This window comes from Chrysemys picta, chromosome 13, assembly GCF_011386835.1.
Source record: "Chrysemys picta bellii isolate R12L10 chromosome 13, ASM1138683v2, whole genome shotgun sequence".
Classification (NCBI taxonomy): domain Eukaryota; kingdom Metazoa; phylum Chordata; order Testudines; family Emydidae; genus Chrysemys; species Chrysemys picta.
In genome coordinates, this window is record NC_088803.1 from 17,613,777 (window position 1) to 17,635,098 (window position 21,322).

Below are 21,322 nucleotides of genomic sequence, written 5' to 3' on the forward strand. Positions count from 1 at the left end.
TCTTAACCAAAAGAAGGCTGAGGGGGGATATGATTGCTCTCTTTAAATATATCAGAGGGATAAATACCAGGGAGGGAGAGGAATTATTTCAGCTCAGTACTAATGTGGACACGGGATCAAATGGATATAAACTGGCCGTCGGGAAGTTTAGGCTTGAAATTAGACGAAGGTTTTTAACCATCAGAGGGGTGAAGTTTTGGAACAGCCTTCTGAGGGAAACAGTGGGGGCGAAAGACCTCTCTGGCTTTAAGATTAAGCTTGATAAGTTTATGGAGGGGATGGTTTGATGGGATAAAGGGATTTTAGTCAATAGGTCAATAACGTGCCATCGCTGGTAATTAGTAACAATGGTCAATGATGGGATATTAAAAGTTACTACAGAGAACTTTTTCCAGAGGGTCTGGCTAGAGAATCTTGTCTGCATGCTCGGGGTTCAGCTGATCGCCATATTTGGGGTCGGGAAGGAATTTTCCTCCAGGGTAGATTGGCAGAGGCCCTGGAGGTTTTTCGCCTTCCTCCGCAGCATGGGGCAGGGGTCGCTTGCTGGAAGATTCTCAGTGATTTGAAGTCTTTAAATCATGATTTGGGGACTTCAACAGCTGAGTCAAGGGAGAGAATTATTCCAGGAGTGGGTGGGTCAGCTTTTGTGGCCCGCATCATGCGGGAGGTCAGACTAGATGATCATAATGGTCCCTTCTGACCTTAGAGTCTATGAGTCTGAGTCTAATATTTCAGAAGCACAAATGGCAGTGACCAATATAAACCATTGATAAGCTTATATAGTCAATGCCCGCCCAGTAACTTAGTTCTTAGAATAGAATAAACCCTCCCTTCACAGCCCACCGGATATCTGTAAGCATTCATCCCTACCTCCACCCCCCCCCGCCCCCCGCTTCCTTCCCCCACAAGGTAGCCATAGATGTTTGATGCAATTTGGATGACCTCTCTATGTACGTACTGTTCTTATTTTTATCTTTGTTCAGGGTTCTCTCTTGACTTGTAACAATGTCTGTCTCTGTATGTACAGTACAGATAAATGCAATAGAATTGATAAAAGAAGGTATATAACTGGCCACGGTGGCACCATATTTTTGAAGCTGCTTCTCAGTCTTCCCGGTACCGTGAAAAAAAACCCTTCAGTATTGTCTGTGCCTGCCTGATTCTTGGGGAAAAGAATCTTTTTGCCTAACAGTTTTGGCACAGCGAGCAGGGTGTGATAGGGAATCCTCTGAGTGTTTCTCACAACCAGGGTTAGAGGTGAGTACCTTTTTACTTACCACCTCTAGCGCACACCTTGGTTTGGGACTCCCCGAGGCACCCCTCCACACCCCTTTTTTAATACGAACCACATACAGGATGCACAGGCAAGAGGACTGAATGAGACTGTGTTTGTGGCCAAGGTTGTTGGGGTGCTGAGATCGCTGGAGGCGAAGGCTGCACTGCCAGGTACTGAGCACCAGGGCGTGTGCTGCAGTGATTGTTGGGGTGCCAGGATCACTGGAGGCGAAGGCTGCACTGCCAGGTACTGAGCACCAGAGTGTGTGCTGCAGTAAACTGAATAAAAGGGTATGTCTACACTACGGGATTAATCCGAATTTATATAATTCGAATTTGGGAAACAGATTGTATAAAGTCGAACGTATGCGGCCACACTAAGCACATTAATTCGGCTGTGTGCGTCCAAGTACCAGGGCTAGCGTCGATTTCTGGAGCGTTGCACTGTGGGTAGCTATCCCATAGCTATCCAATAGTTCCCGCAGTCTCCCACGCCCATTGGAATTCTGGGTTGAGATCCCAGTGCCTGATGGGACAAAAAACATTGTCGCAGGTGGTTATGGGTACAGCCTCACCTCCTCCCTCCCTCCCTCCCTGAATGAAAGCAACGGACGGCAGACAACCATTTCGCGCCTTTTTTCCTGGGTGAACACTGCAGACTCCATACCACGGCAAGCATGGAGCCCGCTCAGCTCAAGACAGCAGTCATTAACATTGTAAACACCTCACGCGTTCTCGTGGAGTTTATGCTGAGCCAGGACCAGAAAAACGAGGCGAGGAGGCAGCGGCGGCAGCAGCGCAGCGACAAGCATGATGAGGACATGGACATGGACACGGACACAGAATTCTGTGAAACCACGGCCCCGGTGCTTTGGAGATCATGTTTAATGGGGCAGGTTCTATCCATGGAACGCCGATTCTGGGCAAGGGAAACAAGCACAGACTGGTGGGACCGCATAGTGTTGCAGGTGTGGGATGATTCCCAGTGGCTGCGGAACTTTCGCATGCGTAAGGGCACTTTCATGGAACTTTGTGACTTGCTGTCCCCTGCCCTGAAACGCCAGAATACCAAGATGAGAGCAGCCCTCACAGTTGAGAAGCGCGTGGCGATAGCCCTGTGGAAGCTTGCAATGCCAGACAGCTACCGGTCAGTCGGGAATCAATTTGGAGTGGGCAAATCTACTGTGGGGGCTGCTGTGATGCAAGTAGCCAAAGCAATCACTCAGGTGCTGCTACAAAAGGTAGTGACTCTGGGAAATGTGCAGGCCATAGTGGATGGCTTTGCTGCAATGGGATTCCCTAACTGTGGTGGGGTGATAGATGGAACCCATATCCCTATCTTGGCACCAGAGCACCAGGGTACCCAGTACATAAACCGCAAGGGGTACTTTTCAATGGTGCTGCAAGCACTTGTGGATCACAAGGGACGTTTCACCAACATCAATGTGGGCTGGCCCGGAAGGGTTCATGACACTCGCGTCTTCAGGAACACTACTCTGTTTAAAGGGCTGCAGCAAGGGACTTACTTTCCGGACCAGAAAATAACTGTTGGGGATGTTGAAATGCCAATAGTTATTCTTGGGGACCCAGCCTACCCCTTAATGCCATGGCTCATGAAGCCATACACAGGCAACCTGGACAGGAGTCACGAGCTGTTCAACTACAGGCTGAGCAAGTGCAGAATGGTGGTAGAATGTGCATTTGGCCGTTTAAAAGGTCGCTGGCGTTCATTATTGACTCGCTCAGATCTCAGCCAAAGAAATCTCCCCATTGTTATTTCTGCTTGCTGCGTGCTCCACAATCTCTGTGAAAGTAAGGGGGAGACCTTTATGGCGGGTGGGAGGCTGAGGCAAATTGCCTGGCTGCTGATTACGCGCAGCCAGACACCAAGGCGATTAGAAGAGCACACCAGGAAGCGCTGTGCATCAGAGAAGCTTTGAAAACCAGTTTCATGACTGGCCAGGCTACAGTGTGAAATATCTGTTTGTTTCTCCTTCATGAAAACCCGCCCCCTTTATTGACTCATTCTCTGTAAGGAACCCACCCTCCCCCTTCCCCCAGCTTGCTTTCAAACCAAATAAAGTCATTATCATTTAAAAATCATTTATTCTTTATTAATAGATTATAAAAAGAGGGAGGGAACCCGGGTGGGGTTTGGGAGGAGGATCGGTGGGAAGGAAAAGGCCACTAAAAAAAGGTTAAAAAAATGACAGCCTTTTGCTTGGGCTGTCCACTGGGGTGGAATGGGAAGGTGTACGGAGCCTCCCCCCCCGCGTTCTTACACGTCTGGGTGAGGAGCATATGGAACATGGGGAGGGGGGAGGGGGGCACAGGGGCTGTAGCGGCACTCTGTTTTCCTGCAGCCATTCCTGAAGCTCCACCAGACGCCGGAGCATGTCTATTTGCTCATGCAGCAGCCCCAGCGTTGCATCTTGCCTCCTCTGATCTTCCTGCCGCCACCTCTCATCTCGAGCGTCTCTCCTCTCCTTACGTTGGTCCCTCCTGTCCTCACGTTCACTGGCTTCTTTCCTATACTTTGAAACTGTTTCCTTCCACTCATTCAGATAAGCTCTGTCACTGCGGGTGGATTCCATAATTTCTGCAAACATCTCGTCTCGCATCTTCTTTTTACGACGCCTTATCTGTGATAGCCTTCGGGATGGAGGAGGGAGGCTTGAGGAATTTGCAGCTGCTGTAGGGAGGGGAAAAAAGAGAGAATTGTTTAAAAAGATACATTTTGCAGAACAATGCTTATACTCTTTCATGGTGACCAACACTATTCACATTACATAGCACATGTGATTTCTGTGCAAGGTCGCATTTTGCCTCTTAATACTGAGTGCCTGTGGCTTTGCTGCTAGAGATCACAGGTCCGGGCAACAGAATTCGGCTTGCATGCGGCCATGGTAAGCCATTGTCTTTCAGCTTCTGCGCCCTCCTTTCCCACATACCAAGCAAAGCCCGTAGAGTGCTGCGGTTTTTCTGTTAACATTCAGCAGCAGCAGAAAACAAACTAACCCCCCCCCTCCCGCCATGAATTCTCTGGGATGATCGCTGTACCCTTCCCCCCACCACGTGGCTGGTATCAGGGAAGATCCCTGCAGGAACCAAACTAACCCCCCCCCGGCCGCCCCCCTCCCACCATGAATTCTCTGGGGTGATCACGGTACCCCTCCCCCCACCGCGTCGCTGGTAACAGGGAAGATCCCTGCTAGCCAAACGCGAAAAGCTCAGGGCCAATTTCCCATCTGCGCTTGGCTAACTGCAGGGAAGGATTTATTTTCAGCCACAGGCAAACAGCCCAGTAGGAACGGCCACCTCTGTCCCCTTAATTAAGTTCCTGTATTTCAACCAGGTTACCATGAGTGATATCACTCTCCTGAGGATTACACAGCAAGATAAAGAACGGATGTTGCTTGAATGCCAGCAAACACCGGGACCATACGCTGCCAGGCTTTGTCAGGCAATGATACCAGATTACTTGCTGCAAGCATGGCGTGGTCAAGTGTCCTACCATGGAGGACGGAATAAGGATGCACTGCCCAGAAACCTTGTGGCAAGGCTTTTGGGGTACCTCCAGGAGAGCTTCATGGAGATGTCCCTGGAGGATTTCCGCTCCATCCCCAGACACGTTAACAGACTTTTCCAGTAGCTGAACTGACCGCGAATGCATCCCAAGTCCTCAGGGCAAAGTAATCATTAAAAACCGCTTGCTTTTAAAACAAGTTTTATATTTTAAAAGGTAAACTCACCTGAGGTCCCTTCCATGGGGTCATGGTCTTGGATACTGGCTTGGGAGGGTTGGGAGGGTACTTCAGTCAGGCTGAGAAAAAGACCCTTGCTGTTGGGGAGAACGGAGTGCTGTGTGCTCTCTGCAAGCTCGTCCTCCTCCTCCTCTTCCCCATCGGCAGAATCCTCAGGTGTAGCAGGTGGGGTAGTGGTGGCGGCCCCCCCTAGAATTGCGTGCAGCTCGGCGTAGAAGCGGCATGTCCGCGGCTCTGACCCGGAGCGACCGTTTGCCTCCTTTGTTTTTTGATAGGCTTGTCTGAGCTCCTTGACTTTCACGCGGCACTGATCTGAGTCCCTATTGTGGCCTCTCTCCATCATGCCCTTGGAGATTTTTTCAAAAGTTTTGGCATTTCGTCTTTTAGAACGAAGTTCTGCTAGCACTGAATCCTCTCCCCATATAGCGATCAGATCCAGTACCTCCCGTACGGTCCATGCTGGTGCTCTTTTTCGATTATCGGCCTGCATGGTTACCTGTGCTGATGAGCTATCTGTGGTCACCTGTGCTCTCCACGCTGGGCAAACAGGAAATGAAATTCAAATGTTTGCGGGGCTTTTCCTGTCTACCTGGCCAGTGCATCCGAGTTTAGATTGCTGTCCAGAGCGGTCACAATGATGCACTGTGGGATAGCTCCCGGAGGCCAATACCATCGAATTGCGGCCACACTATCCCTAATTCGAAATGTTAAAATCGATTTTGGCGCTACTCCACTCGTTGGGGTGGAGTACAGAAATCGATTTAAAGAGCCCTTTATTTCGAATTAAATGGCGTCGTTGTGTGGACGGGTGCAGGGTAAATTCGAATTAATGCTGATAAATCCGAATTAAAGTCGTAGTGTAGACCAGGCCCAACAAGGGTGTGCTCAGTCAGTCTCCCCTGAAGCGCCGCTTAAGTGGGTTTCATGAAGCTGGGATACAATGTCTTATGAATTGCCCCAGAATGCGTCATCGATACCCTCTATGGGGGTGGGGGACTTGTTGGCATTCCCCAGGGTGCACCAATGATACCATCTACAGGAGGGAGACTCATTGACTCGCCCCGGGGAACATCAGGGATGCCCTCCACGGGAAGGAGACTCATTGATTTTATGAAAGGGAAACACGAGAAGGTTCAAAAGATAATGGCAAAAGATGGATGGAATGAGGATATGAGTACGATGGATAGCGAGTTGTGGTGGTCTGGTGAGACAAAAGAAAGACTAGGGTTGTGTATTGCGAATATGAAAGGAAATTACAAGAGCTGAAAACACTCCAAAAGGCTCTTACATCAGAGCTGAATCAAAGGCAGATTGTTGCTAGCATACAACAGAAGGGTAATTTTACTAACCCTGACTCAAGCAGCAAAATTGATAAAGACCAAAATGAAATTAATTGGAAACATCTTGAGAAACAAATTCAAAATTGGAACCTGGCACACACGGGGAAAGATCAAGATAATTGGCCCCCTCTTCCTCCTCCTCCCCTTCCCCCCCTTTTAACCCAAAATTAAGTGCCAGTGCTCCCTTGGCCCCTGTCCAAGTGACCACTTGGTGGTCAGGGGCAGGTGAAAACAGAGTGGCTCATAATACTTATAAGTACACTCCTCTCTGCACAGAGGAAATGAGGGGCTTACAAACGATCTCACTGATTTAAAGCCCAAAGACCCAAATTTGATATTCTGGAAAAAAATAAGCCAGATAGTTACCACCTATATGGTACATCCCAGGGATCTTTATATCTTAACAAAAGCTAAAGGCCCTGATCTATCATGGGTCAACATCCCTACAGAAGGACATGGAAACGGCATTTGGGTCTTGGTTAAATGTGAATCTGAAAATGATATGACCCTTACCTGCACTGAGTTTAAGGAAGCCGTCCAAGAAGCCTTGGGAAACAGAGCTGGTAATTGGTGACTGATCTTGGGCTGTGTACAAGGCAAGGACGAGCCTGTGGCTCAATATTGTGAGAGAAAGTGGGAGATGTATTCCAGCAATGCAGGGATTGCAGACCCAAAGAAAACTGATCAGGCGTTTTTAAAGATGTTAAAGGAAGGTTTTAACTCCCACCTGCAAACAGCCCTTAATTTGGGAGTGAACCCAGGTTTGTATGTGGGCCTCTGAATGCGAAGCCAGACAGGCCAAAGAGATGAGGAGCAAGGCTGCTCACATTGCTGTGGTAACAGCAAAAGATAATATAGCCTGCTATAATTGTGGGTGTCTCAGGCATACCCAAAAGAACTTCAAATGCAAAAACCCAAAAGCCTAGTCAGGGACAGAATCATGGCCAGTTGAATCCCTGAAGTACTTCTCTGCCTTTTCGACCTGGTCCTGCCCCCACTGCCCCCCCCTACCCCCCACTTCCCAGTGTTTTGTGTGCGGAGAGACAGGACATTGGACAGCAGGGTGCGCAATCCGAATAACCCTCGGTAACCAACAACAGCCCCACCCGGTGTCTCAACCAACTGCCAACCTTTACTCACACCTGAGTAAAGAGGAAATGGCCAGGCTTTTAAATTCCATGACCCACTAGGATCCAGCGCCCTCCCCCTTGCCTTTCAGTACTGCTAATACAGATATAAATCCCTCGAGGCCACACTTACAAGCATGGATAAGGGGCCGGCCATGCACAATTCTCACAGACACGGAAACGTCTGTTCCATTACTGATCTCCCCCTCCCCACTACTAAACAGTATATTACCATTTCAGGTGTAGGAGGTGCACAACTCACAGCTTATAAAAGCTACCCTGTTCTTGTAAAATCTAATCTATTCTTCTGGACTCAGACTTTTTTATGTAGTTCCAAATGCAGAGGGGACTATTTTGGGCATGGACATCCTCTGCGACTTTGCAGCAACTCTTAACCTCGCTTGCAGCACAGTTACTGATAAACTTATGCTTACTCATACCATCCCCCTCCACAATGATACATTTCTCTCTTCTGTTCCACTGGCAAATCCATGGCTCTTACTTGGGGATACATCTAACCCTTTTTCAAGAATTATGTTCCAGGCAGGGCTGGCTCTAGGCACAAGCAAACCAAGCACGTGCTTGGGGCAGCACATTTTCAAGGGCAGCATTCTGGTCATTTTTTTTTTTTTTGCTTCCGGCAGCAAAAGCCTAGAGCCAGCCCTGGCAGCAGCAGCGCGTCGTGCGTGGGGGGCACCCTGCGGGAGCAGCGCCCACACCTTGTGGCTGGGCCGGGCAGGCTTCAAGCAGGGGACACTCAGGCTGGGGGACACCCCACGGGGCACACAGAGGCACCTGCAGGTGCTGCAGGGCAGCCGCCCCCCAGCACTGCAGCTGGGGCTGGGCAAAGCAGCCGGAGCCGCCCAGGGACTGTGTCAGGGCGGCCAGAAGCAGCAGCAGCAGCAGCGGGGCCATAGAGGGTGGGGTGCTGCCGTGCCGGGCCTGCATCCCGCTCTCCGGGGCTCCGCTGCCTCTGGGGCTCTGCCCTCCCGGATCCCGGCCGGTCCTGGAGGCGGGAGCCCTGGATGGAGGGACCCTGGGCTGAGGTGCGGCCTGGGAGCCCCGCTGCTTACCCCAAACCTGCCAGCGCCGGACCAGCTGGAGGCGAGAGGGGGGCGGACAGAGTCATCACTGTTGGGGGGGGAGCCCAGGGCTGGGGCGGCAGGGGGTGCGGGTAGGGGGGAAGAGAGAGCCCAAGGCTGAGGTGGGGGGCAGCCAAAAAATGTTTTGCTTGTGGCAGCAAAAAACCTAGAGCCGGCCCTGATAGTGACCAATAGATTTCAGTAGTCAATAAACGATCGGCAAAAAGGCAGTGATGTTATAAAATGTTCACTAGGTGGCAGTATAGTGCAAGAATGAAATGTGGGATAGTATTATCTGAAATGCCCACTTGGGGACTTAAAATTTTAGGCCTGGTCTACACTACGACTTTAATTCGGATTTATCAGCTTTAATTCGAATTAACCCTGTAACCGTCCACACAACGACGCTATTTAATTCGATGTAAAGGGCCCTTAAAATCGATTTCTGTACTCCACCCCAACAAGCGGAGTAGTGCCAAAATCGATTTTAGCAATTCGAATTAGGGTTAGTGTGGCCGCAATTCGATGGTATTGGCCTCCGGGAGCTATCCCACAGTGCATCATTGTGACCGCTCTAGACAGCAATCTGAACTCGGATGCACTGGCCAGGTAGACAGGAAAAGCCCCGCAAACATTTGAACTTCATTTCCTGTTTGCCCAGCGTGGAGAGCACAGGTGACCACAGATAGCTCATCAGCACAGGTAACCATGCAGGCTGATAATCGAAAAAGAGCACCAGCATGGACCGTGAGGGAGGTACTGGATCTGATCGCTGTATGGGGAGAGGATTCAGTGCTTGCAGAACTTCGTTCTAAAAGACGAAATGAAAAACTTTTGAAAAAATCTCCAAGGGCATGATGGAGAGAGGCCACAATAGGGACTCTGAGCAGTGCCGCGTGAAAGTCAAGGAGCTCAGACAAGCCTATGAGAAAACAAAGGAGGCAAACGGTCGCTCCGGGTCAGAGCCGCGGACATGCCGCTACTACGCCGAGCTGCATGCAATTCTAGGGGGGGCTGCCACCACTACCCCACCTTTGTTCGTGGATTCTGGGTCGGGGATAGTCTCGACGCCTGAGGATTCTGCCGATGGGGTAGAGGAGGAGGAGGAGGAGGAGGATGAGCTTGCAGAGAGCACACAGCACTCCCTTCTCCCCAACAGCCAGGATCTTTTTCTCACCCTGACTGAAGTACCCTCCCAAGCCTCCCAAGCCAGTACCCAAGACTCTGACCCCATGGAAGGGACCTCAGGTGAGTTTACCTTTTAAAATATAAAACTTGTTTTAAAAGCAAACGGTTTTTAATGATTACTTTGCCTGACTTTGCATTCGCGGTCAGTTCAGCTACTGGAAAAGTCTGTAGCTACTGGAAAAGTCTGTTAACGTGTCTGGGGATGGAGCGGAAATCCTCCAGGGACATCTCAATGAAGCTCTCCTGGAGGTACTCCGAAAGCCTTGCCAGAAGGTTTCTGGGCAGTGCATCTTTATTCCCTCCTCCATGGTAGGACACTTGACCACGCCATGCTTGCAGCAAGTAATCTGGTATCATTGCCTGACAAAGCCTGGCAGCGTATGGTCCCGGTGTTTGCTGGCATTCAAGCAACATCCGTTCTTTATCTTGTTGTGTAATCCTCAGGAGAGTGATATCACTCCTGGTAACCTGGTTGAAATACGGGAACTTAATTAAGGGGACAGAGGTGGCCGTTCCTACTGGGCTGTTTGCCTGTGGCTGAAAATAAATCCTTCCCTGCAGTTAGCCAAGCGCAGATGGGAAATTGGCCCTGAGTTTTTCGCGTTTGGCTAGCAGGGATCTTCCCTGTTACCAGCCACACGGTGGGGGGAGGGTACCGTGATCATCCCAGAGAATTCATGGCGAGGGGGGGGCCAGCGGCGGGGGGGGGTAGTTTGGTGCCTGCAGGGATCTTCCCTGATACCAGCCACGCGGTGGGGGGAGGGTACCGTGATCATCCCAGAGAATTCATGGTGAGGGGGGGGGGCGGCGGCGGGGGGGGGTAGTTTGGTGCCTGCAGGGATCTTCCCTGATACCAGCCACGCGGTGGGGGGGAGGGGTACAGCGATCATCCCAGAGAATTCATGGCGAGAGGGGGGGGGGGTTAGTCTGTTTTCTGGTGCTGCTGAATGTTAACAGAAAAACCGCAGCACTCTACTTGCCTGAAGGGGCCCAGACAAGCCCCACCACACTGCCCCCCCACCCCAACTGGCTGAGATTGGCCAGGCTTCTGCAGCACTCTACAAGCTATGCTTGGTATGTGGGAAAGGACGGCGCAGAAGCTTACCATGGCCGCATGCAAGCCGAATTCTGTTGCCCAGACCTGTGATCTCTAGCAGCAAAGCCACAGACACTCAGCATTAAGAGGCAAAATGCGACCTTGCACAGAAATCACATGTGCTATGTAATGTGAACAGTGTTGGTCACCGTGAAAGAGTATAAGCATTGTTCTGCAAAATGTAGCTTTTAAAACAATTCTCTCTTTTTTCCCCTCCCTACAGCAGCTGCAAATTCCTCAAGCCTCCCTCCTCCATCCCGAAGGTTATCACAGATAAGGCGTCGTAAGAAGAAGACGCGAGACGAGATGTTTTCTGAAATTATGCAATCCAGCAGGAGTGACAGAGCTCATCTGAATGAGTGGAAGGAAACAGTTTCAAAGTATAGGAAAGAAGTCAGTGAACGTGAGGACAGGAGGGACCAACGTGAGGAGAGGAGGGACCAACGTGAGGAGAGGAGAGACGATCGAAATGAGAGATGGCGGCAGGAAGACCAGAGGATGAAGGATGCAACGCTGGGGCTGCTCCGGCGTCTGGTGGAGGTTCAGGAACGGCTGCTGGAAAACAGACTGCCGCTTCAGCCCCTGTTCCACCCTCCCCCCTCCCCATGTTCCGTATCCTCCTCACCCAGACGTGTAAGAACGCGGGGGGGGAGGCTCCGTACACCTTCCCATTCCACCCCAGTAGACAGCCCAAGCAAAAGGCTGTCATTTTTTTAACCTTTTCTTTGTGGCTTTTTCCTTCCCAGCAATCCTCCTCCCAAATACCACCCGGGTTCCCTCCCTCTTTTTCTAATCTATTAATAAAGAATAAATGATTTTTAAATGATAGTGACTTTATTTGGTTTGAAAGAAAGCTGGGGGAAGGGGCAGGGTGGGTTCCTTACAGAAAATCAGTCAGTAAAGGGGGAGGGTTTTCATGAAGGAGAAACAAACAGATATTTCACACGGTAGCCTGGCCAGCCATGAAACTGGTTTTCAAAGCTTCTCTGATGCACAGTGCTTCATGGTGTGATCTTCTAATCGCCCTGGTGTCTGGCTGCGCGTAATCAGCAGCCAGGCGATTTGCCTCAGCCTCCCACCCCGCCATAAAGGTCTCCCCCTTACTTTCACAGAGATTGTGGAGCACACAGCAAGCAGAAATAACAATGGGGAGATTTCTTTGGCTGAGGTCAGAGCGAGTCAATAATGAACGCCAGCGACCTTTTAAACGGCCAAATGCACATTCTACCACCATTCTGCACTTGCTTAGCCTGTAGTTAAACAGCTCCTGACTCCTGTCCAGGCTGCCTGTGTATGGCTTCATAAGCCATGGCATTAAGGGGTAGGCTGGGTCCCCAAGAATAACTATGGGCATTTCAACATCCCCAACAGTTATTTTCTGGTCCAGAAAGTAAGTCCCTTGCTGCAGCCCTTTAAACAGAGTAGTGTTCCTGAAGACGCGAGCGTCATGAACCCTTCCCGCCCAGCCCGCGTTGATGTTGGTGAAACGTCCCTTGTGATCCACAAGTGCTTGCAGCACCATTGAAAAGTACCCCTTGCGGTTTATGTACTCGGTGGCTTGGTGCTCCGGTGCCAAGATAGGGATATGGGTTCCGTCTATTGCCCCACCACAGTTAGGGAATCCCATTGCAGCAAAACCATCCACTATAGCCTGCACATTTCCCAGAGTCACTAACTTTCGTAGCAGCACCTGAGTGATTGCTTTGGCTACTTGCATCACAGCAGCCCCCACAGTAGATTTGCCCACTCCAAATTGATTCCCGACTGACCGGTAGCTGTCTGGCGTTGCAAGCTTCCACAGGGCTATCGCCACGCGCTTCTCAACTGTGAGGGCTGCTCTCATCTTGGTATTCTGGCGTTTCAGGGCAGGGGACAGCAAGTCACAAAGTTCCATGAAAGTGCCCTTACGCATGCGAAAGTTCCGCAGCCACTGGGAATCGTCCCAGACCTGCAACACTATGCGGTCCCACCAGTCTGTGCTTGTTTCCCTTGCCCAGAATCGGCGTTCCATGGATAGAATCTGCCCCATTAACAACATGATCTCCAAAGCACCGGGGCCTGTGGTTTCACTGAATTCTGTGTCCGTGTCCGTGTCCATGTCCTCATCATGCTTGTCGCTGCGCTGCCGCCGCCGCTGCCTCCTCTCCTCGTTTTTCTGGTCCTGGCTGAGCATAAACTCCACGAGAACGCGCGAGGTGTTTACAATATTCATGAGTGCTGTCTTGACCTCAGCGGGCTCCATGCTTGCCGTGGTATGGAGTCTGCAGTGTTCACCCACCCAGGAAAAAAGGCGCGAAAATGGTTGTCTGCCGTCCGTTGCTTTCATGCAGGGAGGGAGGGAGGGAGGAAGTGAGGCTGTACCCAGAACCACCTGCGACGATGTTTTTTGTCCCATCAGGCACTGGGATCTTAACCCACAATCCCAATGGGCGCGGGAGACTGCGGGAACTATGGGATAGCTATGGAATTGCTACCCACAGTGCAACGGTGCAGAAATCGACGCTAGCCCCGGTACTTGGACGCACACCACCGAATTACTGTGCTAGTGTGGCCGCACTCATTTCGACTTTATACAACCTGTTTCTCAAATCCGAATTATCTAAATTCGGATTAATCCCGTAGTGTAGACATAGATGCAATTATACAAAGAACATTGTCTGCAAGTTCTATTATACAAGTCCCATTGGGCATTGTTAGCCCCAAAGCTTTGGAGAAACAAAATTAACCAAGTGGGAGAATGGGTGTGGGACCATAGTAAAAAGCATGAAGATAGCAGCGGTAGATGCAGGTCTCTTTACTGAGAAGATCCAGTTTCTGTAGAATGATGAAAGACAAGAACCTCAGTGGAACCTGAGTCCTGTCCCCCAAACACTGAAAAACAGGAGTTCATCAACTCAAGCTTGAGCTGTCCTGTGGATAGAGGTAAGCATCCACTCCCAAACTGCTGTTACTTTGCATTTATATATCAGCTTCCAAACAGGGATATCAAAGTGCTTTAGCAGTAAAGCATTAGCAATTGAAACTTCTCCTTCTGTGATTGCTAAAACGTAGCTAAGGGTAAAAACTCTAAAACAATAGCAATAGACAGAACACTATGGCATGTTGCTCAAAGGGAAAATTCCAGGAAACCAATATGAGGAAAGTCCCTCTGACTTCCTCTGGAGAAATGCATGAACCCAGTCAGAGTCTGAAAATGAGACACACATATTTACCAATGAAGGTAATTAATCATTGGAACAATTTACCAAAGGGTTGTGATGGATTCTCCATCCCTGGCAATTTTTAAATCAAGGTTGGATGTTTTTTCCCAAAGGGTGTGCTGTAGTTCAAACAGGAATTAATTCAGGCAAGTCTCATGTTCTGTGTTACACAGAGGTTCAGACTGGATGATAACATGGGCCTTTCTGGCCTTGGAATCTATGAATAAAAGGGAAGAGATTCTAACTGGGGTGTCAGACTGTCCGAAAGATCAAGGCTGTGGGGAAAACCCATCTGACTGGACTTGGGGGGGGGGGGGGTGCCAGGGTTAAGTGGAACCTGCATAAACTGGCAATGAAGGGTGATTACAGAGACAAGGTCGATGAGGTAATAGGCCTCTGTGTGGCTCAAAAGCTGGTCTCTCTCACCAACAGGAGCTGGTCCAATAAAATATATCACCTCACCCACTTTGTCTCTCCAATATCCTGGGACCCACATGGCTTCTACTACACTGCACACAATGAAAGATTATTTTTAGGTAAGACATTATGCTTATTATGCAATATTATTGTTTTAACCCTCTTTCCCTCTGCTGGTTACATTTCTGTGGACCAATCAATCACACTTGTTTTTTGAAGAAGCCTTCCTAAGTCGCCGTGAAATAAAAGTTATTAACTTTCTTAGCAATATAGTTTGAAATTTAAAATTGCCTTAATGGATTTAGGAGCCAACCCATCAAAATTATTTGGATACGTAACTCTTTTAGAGTGCTATGAAAGACTTAATTTACATAGTCTAAGTCTTCATGTTACTGACAGTGAATACCCAGCACAATTTTAATAACCTTTCCAGCTTCCACAACTTAGAATCATAGATCATAGAATATCAGGGTTGGAAGGGACCTCAGGAGGTCATCTAGTCCAATCCCTGCTAAAAACAGGACCTATCCCCAACTAAATCATCTCAGCCAGGGCTTTGTCAAGTCTGACCTTAAAAACCTCTAAGGAAGGAGATTCCACCACCTCCCTAGGTAACCCATTCTAGTGCTTCACCACCCTCCTAGTGAAAAAGATTTTCCTAATAGCCAACCTAGACCTCCCACACTGCAACTTGAGACCATTACTCCTTGTTCTGTCATCTGCTACCACTGAGAACAATCTAGATCCATCCTCTTTGGAATCCCCTTTCAGGAAGTTGAAAGCAGCTATCAAATCCCCCCTCATTCTTCTCTTCTGCAGATTAACAATCCCAGTTCCCTCAGCCTCTCCTTATAAGTCATGTGCTCCAGCCCCCTAATAATTTTTGTTGCCCTCTGCTGGACTCGTTCCAATTTTTCCACATCCTTCTTGTAGTGTGGGGCCCAAAACTGGACACAGTACTCCAGGTGAGGCCTCACCAATGCCGAATAGAGGGGAATGATCACATTCCTCGATCTGCTGGCAATGCTAATACTGCCCAAAATGCCGTTAGCCTTCTTGGCAACAAGTGCACACTGTTCACTCATATCCAGCTTCTTGTCCACTGTAACCCCTAGGTCCTTTTCTGTAGAACTGCTGCCTAGCCATTCGGTCCCTAGTCTGTAGCAGTGCATGGGATTCTTCTATCCTAAGTACAGGACTCTGCACTTGTCCTTGTTAAACCTCATCAGATTTCTTTTGGCCCAATCCTCTAATTTGTTTAGGTCCCTCTGTATCCTATCCCTACCCTCCAGTGTATCTACCACTCCTCCCAGTTTAGTGTCACCTGCAAACTTGCTGAGGTTGCAGTCCATGCCATCCTCCAGATCATTAATGTAGATATTGAACAAATCCGGCCCCAGGACCGACCCTTGGGGCACTCTGCTTGATACCGGCTGCCAACTAGACATGGAGACATTGATCAGTACCCGTTGAGCCCAACAATCTAGCCAGCTTTCTATCCACCTTATAGTCCATTCATCCAGCCCATACTTCTTTAACTTGCTGGCAAGAATACTTTGGGAGACCATATCAAAAGCTTTGCTAAAGGAATAACATAAGGAATTTCCCCTCATCCACAGAGCCAGTTATCTCCTCATAGAAGGCAATTAGGTTAGTCAGGCATGACTTGCCCTTTGTGAATCCATGCTGATTGTTCCTGATCACTTTCCTCTCCTCGAAGTGTTTCATAATTGATTCCTTGAGGACCTGCTCCATGATTTTTCCAGGGACTGAGGTGAGGCTGACTGGCCTGTAGTTCCCCGGATCCTCCTCCTTCCCTTTTTTAAAGATGGGCACTACATTAGCCTTTTTCCAGTCATCCGGGACCTCCCCCGATCACCATGAGTTTTCAAAAATATTGACTAATGGCTCTGCAATCACATCCGCCAACTCCTTTACCACCTTCGGATGCAGCGCATCCAGCCCCATGGACTTGTGCTCGTCCAGCTTTTCTAAATAGTCCCGAACCACTTCTTTCTCCACTTCTTTCTCCACAGAGGGCTGGTCACCTCCTCCTCATACTGTGCTGCCCAGTGCAGTAGTCTGGGAGCTGACCTTGTTCGTGAAGACAGAGGCAAAAAAAGCATTGAGTACTTAGCTTTTTCCACATCCTCTGTCACTAGGTTGCCTCCCTCCTTCAGTAAGGGGCCCACACTTTCCTTGACTTTCTTCTTGTTGCTAACATATCTGAAGAAACCCTTCCTGTTCCTCTTAACATCTCTTGCTAGCTGCAACTCCAAGTGTGATTTGGCCTTCCTGATTTCACTCCTGCATGCCTGAGCAATATTTTTATACTCCTCCCTCCAAGCTTCCACTTCTTGTAAGCTTCTTTTTAGTGTTTAAGATCAGCAAGGATTTCATTGTTAAGCCAAGCTGGTCGCCTGCCATATTTACTATTCTTTCTACACATTGGGATGGTTTGTTCCTGCAACCTCAATAAGGATTCTTTAAAATACAGCCAGCTCTCCTGGACTCTGAAACCTTTCCCCCTCATGTTATTCTCCCAGGGGATCATTAGTTCCCTGAGGGAGTCAAAGTATGCTTTTCTGAAGTCCAGGGTCCGTATTCTGCTGCTCTCCTTTCTTCCTTGTGCCAGGATCCTGAACTCGACCATCTCATGATCACTGCCTCCCAGGTTCCCATCCACTATTGCTTCCCCTACTAATTCTTCCCAGTTTGTGAGCAGCAGATCAAGAAGAGTTCTGCTCCTAGTTGGTTCCTCCAGCACTTGCACCAGGAAATTGTCCCCTACACTTTAAAAAAACTTCCTGGATTGTCTGTGCACCACTGTATTGCTCTCCCAGCAGATATCGGGGTGATTGAAGTCCCCCATGAGAACCAGGCCCTGTGATCTAGTAACTTCTGTTAGTTGCCTGAAGAAAGCCTCGTCCACCTCATCCCCTGGTCTGGTGGTCTATAGCAGACTCCCACCACGACCTCACCCTTGTTGCTCACACTTCTAAACTTAATCCAGAGACTCTCAGGTTTTTCTGCAGTTTCATACTGGAGCTCTGAGCAGTCATTACTGCTCTCTTACATACAATGCAACTCCCCCACTTTTTCTGCTCTGCCTGTCCTTCCTGAACAGTTTATATCCATCCATGACAGTACTCCAGTCATGTGAGTTATCGCACCAAGTGTCTGTTATTCCAATCACATCATAATTCCGTGACTATGACAGGACTTCCAGTTCTCCCTGCTTGTTTCCCAGGCTTCTTGCATTTGTGTATAGGCACTTAAGATAACTCGTTGGTTGTCCTGCTTTCTCAGTATGAGGCAGGAGTCCTCCCCTCTTGAGGTCTCCTGCTCATGCTTCCTCCTGGTATCCCACTTCCCCACTTACCTCAGGGCTTTGGTCTCCTTCCCCCGATGAACCTAGTTTAAATACCTCCTCATTAGGTTACATAATGAAAAGGGTTTTCAACACATTAATATTTCCTACAGGTGGTATATGTGATGATATCTGTTGGGAATTTTTGATATTCTGGAATGTGCAATTTTTAAAAATACTCTAGAGGAACATTTATAGATTGGAAGGCCACAAAGAACCATTAGATCCTGTAGCCTGGCCTCCAAGACTAGATGTGTAGGTTGATTGTTATGGATTATACAAAAATATCAGGTTATTCTCAGTAATATTAGCTCACATTTGGACGATTTTGTCATGAGAAGAGTTGAGATTACAAAACCAAATATTGGTATTTTTTCTCTTCTATGATTTTTATTCTTCCTAGATACACCCCATGGCAAACACAGATTGGGGAAATCAAACGTCCATCACAGAATTCATCCTCCTAGGATTCGGGGATCTCCCTGAGCTGGAAATCTTCCTCTTCCTACTGTTTCTACTAATCTACATTGTGACTGTGTCTGGGAACATCCTAATCATTGTGCTAGCTATCACTGATCGAAACCTTCACACCCCCATGTACTTCTTCCTGTGGAACTTGTCCTGTTTGGAGACCTGCTACACCTCAACCATCCTGCCCAGAGTTCTGGCCAGTCTCCTGACTGGGGACAAGACCATTTCCATCAGTGATTGTATGACACAATATTATTTTATTGGTGTGACGTTGTGCAGTCTATATGGTTTTATAAAAATATAAGTGAATATAATGTAACTGGGATATACTTCATGCAAAAGGTCTCTTGTAAGGTATCATTACAAAGCTCATAATCTACTGAGTGTGATCATCCTATTTGTAGAAATGTACCACTCTTGTAACTAAAACTAGAAATATAAAACATAACTCTGAGGGCCTATTGTAATTATGTAAAGTGTGGGCCATTAAGGATGGTTTGGAATCCTGCTGACTACGCTACTGTGACGGGTTGTTTCACAGAAACTCCCTTGGGAGCTGCCACCCGATGTTCAAAGACTACCCCTGCTTCTGTTTTCCCTGCCAGCTCAGGACTCCAGCACCCTGTCTTGCTGAGCCAGGCACTCCCGTCTGGCTCCAGACACAGACCCAGGGTCTGAATCACTTGCCCCAAAGCTGCAAGTTTACCTGAAAACAGCTCATAGAAGTGTGCTTGTCTTTAGCACTCAGATGCCCAAATCCCAATGGGGTCTAAACCCAGATAAATCCGTTTTACCCTGCATAAAGCTTATGCAGGGCAAACTCATAAATTGTTCGCCCTCTTTAACGCTGATAGAGAGATATGCACAGTTGTTTGCTCCCCCAGGTATTAATACATACTCTGAGTAAATTACTAAATAAAAAGTGATTTTATTAAATACAGACAGTAGGATTTAAGTGGTTCCAAGCAGTAACAGACAGAACAAAGTAAGTCACCAAGCAAAATAAAATAAAATGTGCAAATCTATGTCTAATCAAACTAAATACAGATAATCTCACCCTCAGAGATGTTTCAGTAAGTTTTTCTCAGACTGGACATCTTCCAGGCCTGGGCACAATTCTTTCCCCTGGTACAGCTCTTGTTGCAACTCAGGTGATAGCTAGGGGATTCTTCATGATGGCTCCTCTCTCTTCTTGTTCTCTTCCACCCCTTTATATATCTTTTGTATAAGGTGGGAACCCTTTGTCCCTCTGGGTTTCCACCCCCCTCACTGGAAAAACACCAGGTTAAAGATGGATTCCAGTTCAGGTGACATGATCACATGTCACTGCAAGACTTCATTACTCACTTGCCAGCACACACATATACAGGAAGACTCACAGGTAAATACAGCCATCTGCAGACAATGGGAGTCATCAAGATTCCAAACCATCCTTAATGGCCCACACTTTACATAATTACAATAGGCCCTCAGAGTTATGTTTTATATTTCTAGTTTTAGATACAAGAGTGGTACATTTCTACAAATAGGATGATCACACTCAGTAGATTATGAGCTTTGTAATGATACCTTACAAGAGACCTTTTGCATGAAGCATATCCCAGTTACATTATATTCACTTATATTTTTATAAAACCATATAGACTGCACAACGTCACAATTGGTTTCTTTGCAGGTGCAGAATGCTATCTGCTAGCGGTGATGTCTTATGATCGGTTCTTGGCCATATGTAAACCGCTGCATTATGCAGTCCTCATGAATGGCAGGTTCTGCCTGCAGCTAGCAGCAGGGTCTTGGATAAATGGATTTCTGGCCATAACCATTGTAATAGTTCTTATGTTACAATTAATTTTCTGTGGCCCCAATGAAATTGATCATTTCTACTGTGAATCCACAGAAATATTTAACCTTTACTGTAGTGACACCAACCAGATAGATCTTGTCATTATCTTCCTGGCTGCTATATTCACTCTGCCCCCATTTGTATTAACCGTGGCATCCTATGTATGTATCGTCATCACCATCTTGAGAATTCCTTCCACCACCGGGAGACAGAAGGCCTTTTCCACTTGCTCCTCTCACCTCATTGTGGTGACAATTTTCTATGGGACCATAATGATTCTCTACATGCTACCAAAAACCAACACACTGAGAGCCCTGAACAAAGTGTTCTCTGTCTTCTACACAGTTCTGACTCCTATGGCCAATCCCTTCATATACAGCCTGAGAAACACAGAGGTGAAGGAGACTATAGGAAAAATGGTCAGTAAATGTCTAGATTTTACAAGAAATCAGCAATCACATGGGTTTTTTCTTTCTGTATAAAGCGAAAATGGTGAGATGCACAGCTGATTCATTGTTTTATTGAGATAGATCCTGTGTGGTCCCTAGTGCTGGCTAGGTCTTTGGGAATGTGCTACTGCCATATTTCAGGACCTGCAATGATTTGAAATGGTAAGATCAGTCAATGCCAGGATCTTTATTTTATAATACATGTTTTGAGTTAGGAAATTCCATACACAGTCGTCATCAATCCCTGGGACTTTGAGGATGATTGTTTTCCTATAAAATGATAGCCGGTTATTGATGGTGGACCCGCCGGTGACTAATGAGGCCTATCCAGGATTAACAGAGCTTGTCAGAGTTGGGGGAGACATTTCCCATTGGAAGGGGTGGATCTGGATTGTTAAATCGGGCTGCAGCACATTCTTTCCTTCTTTTCTGGTTCTCTGTTTCCTGTTGTCTCCATTGGATATCAAAATACTGGCATCCTTACCACAAAATCCTTTTCTATTTTGGTGGATCAAGGGCTTGGGTTTCCCTTGGGTTTATGTCAACATTGAACTTCTCCATGCCGACTTTGAGAGTGTTTTTAAGCACTTTTTTGCCTGCCCCCTCCATACACTAAGCCCATATAAGAATATAGTAGAAAAGAACTATTTACACTCAGATTTTCAAAGGATTCTAGAGGATTAGGTGTTCAGCTTTCAAT

At 47.9% G+C, this 21,322-nt stretch overlaps 1 protein-coding gene across 1 annotated transcript; it reads left to right on the forward strand.

Annotated features, from left to right (window-relative positions):
* The first annotated feature begins 18,271 nt into the window (after nucleotides 1-18,271).
* LOC135975077 (olfactory receptor 10A7-like) lies at nucleotides 18,272-20,655 on the forward strand. Its single transcript, XM_065565118.1, has 2 exons — nucleotides 18,272-18,569; nucleotides 20,006-20,655. Exons 1-2 carry the CDS (start codon nucleotides 18,272-18,274, stop codon nucleotides 20,653-20,655), a joined length of 948 nt encoding a protein of 315 aa, XP_065421190.1.
* The last annotated feature ends 667 nt before the right edge of the window (nucleotides 20,656-21,322 follow it).

Excerpts from the sequence above, each read along its gene's own strand:
- LOC135975077 (XM_065565118.1), top strand. The coding sequence starts at position 18,272 with ATGGCAAACACAGATTGGGGAAATCAAACGTCCATCACAGAATTCATC. Across the intron at positions 18,570-20,005 it reads GACCATTTCCATCAGTGATT|GTGCAGAATGCTATCTGCTA; the intron begins GTATGACACAAT and ends GTTTCTTTGCAG.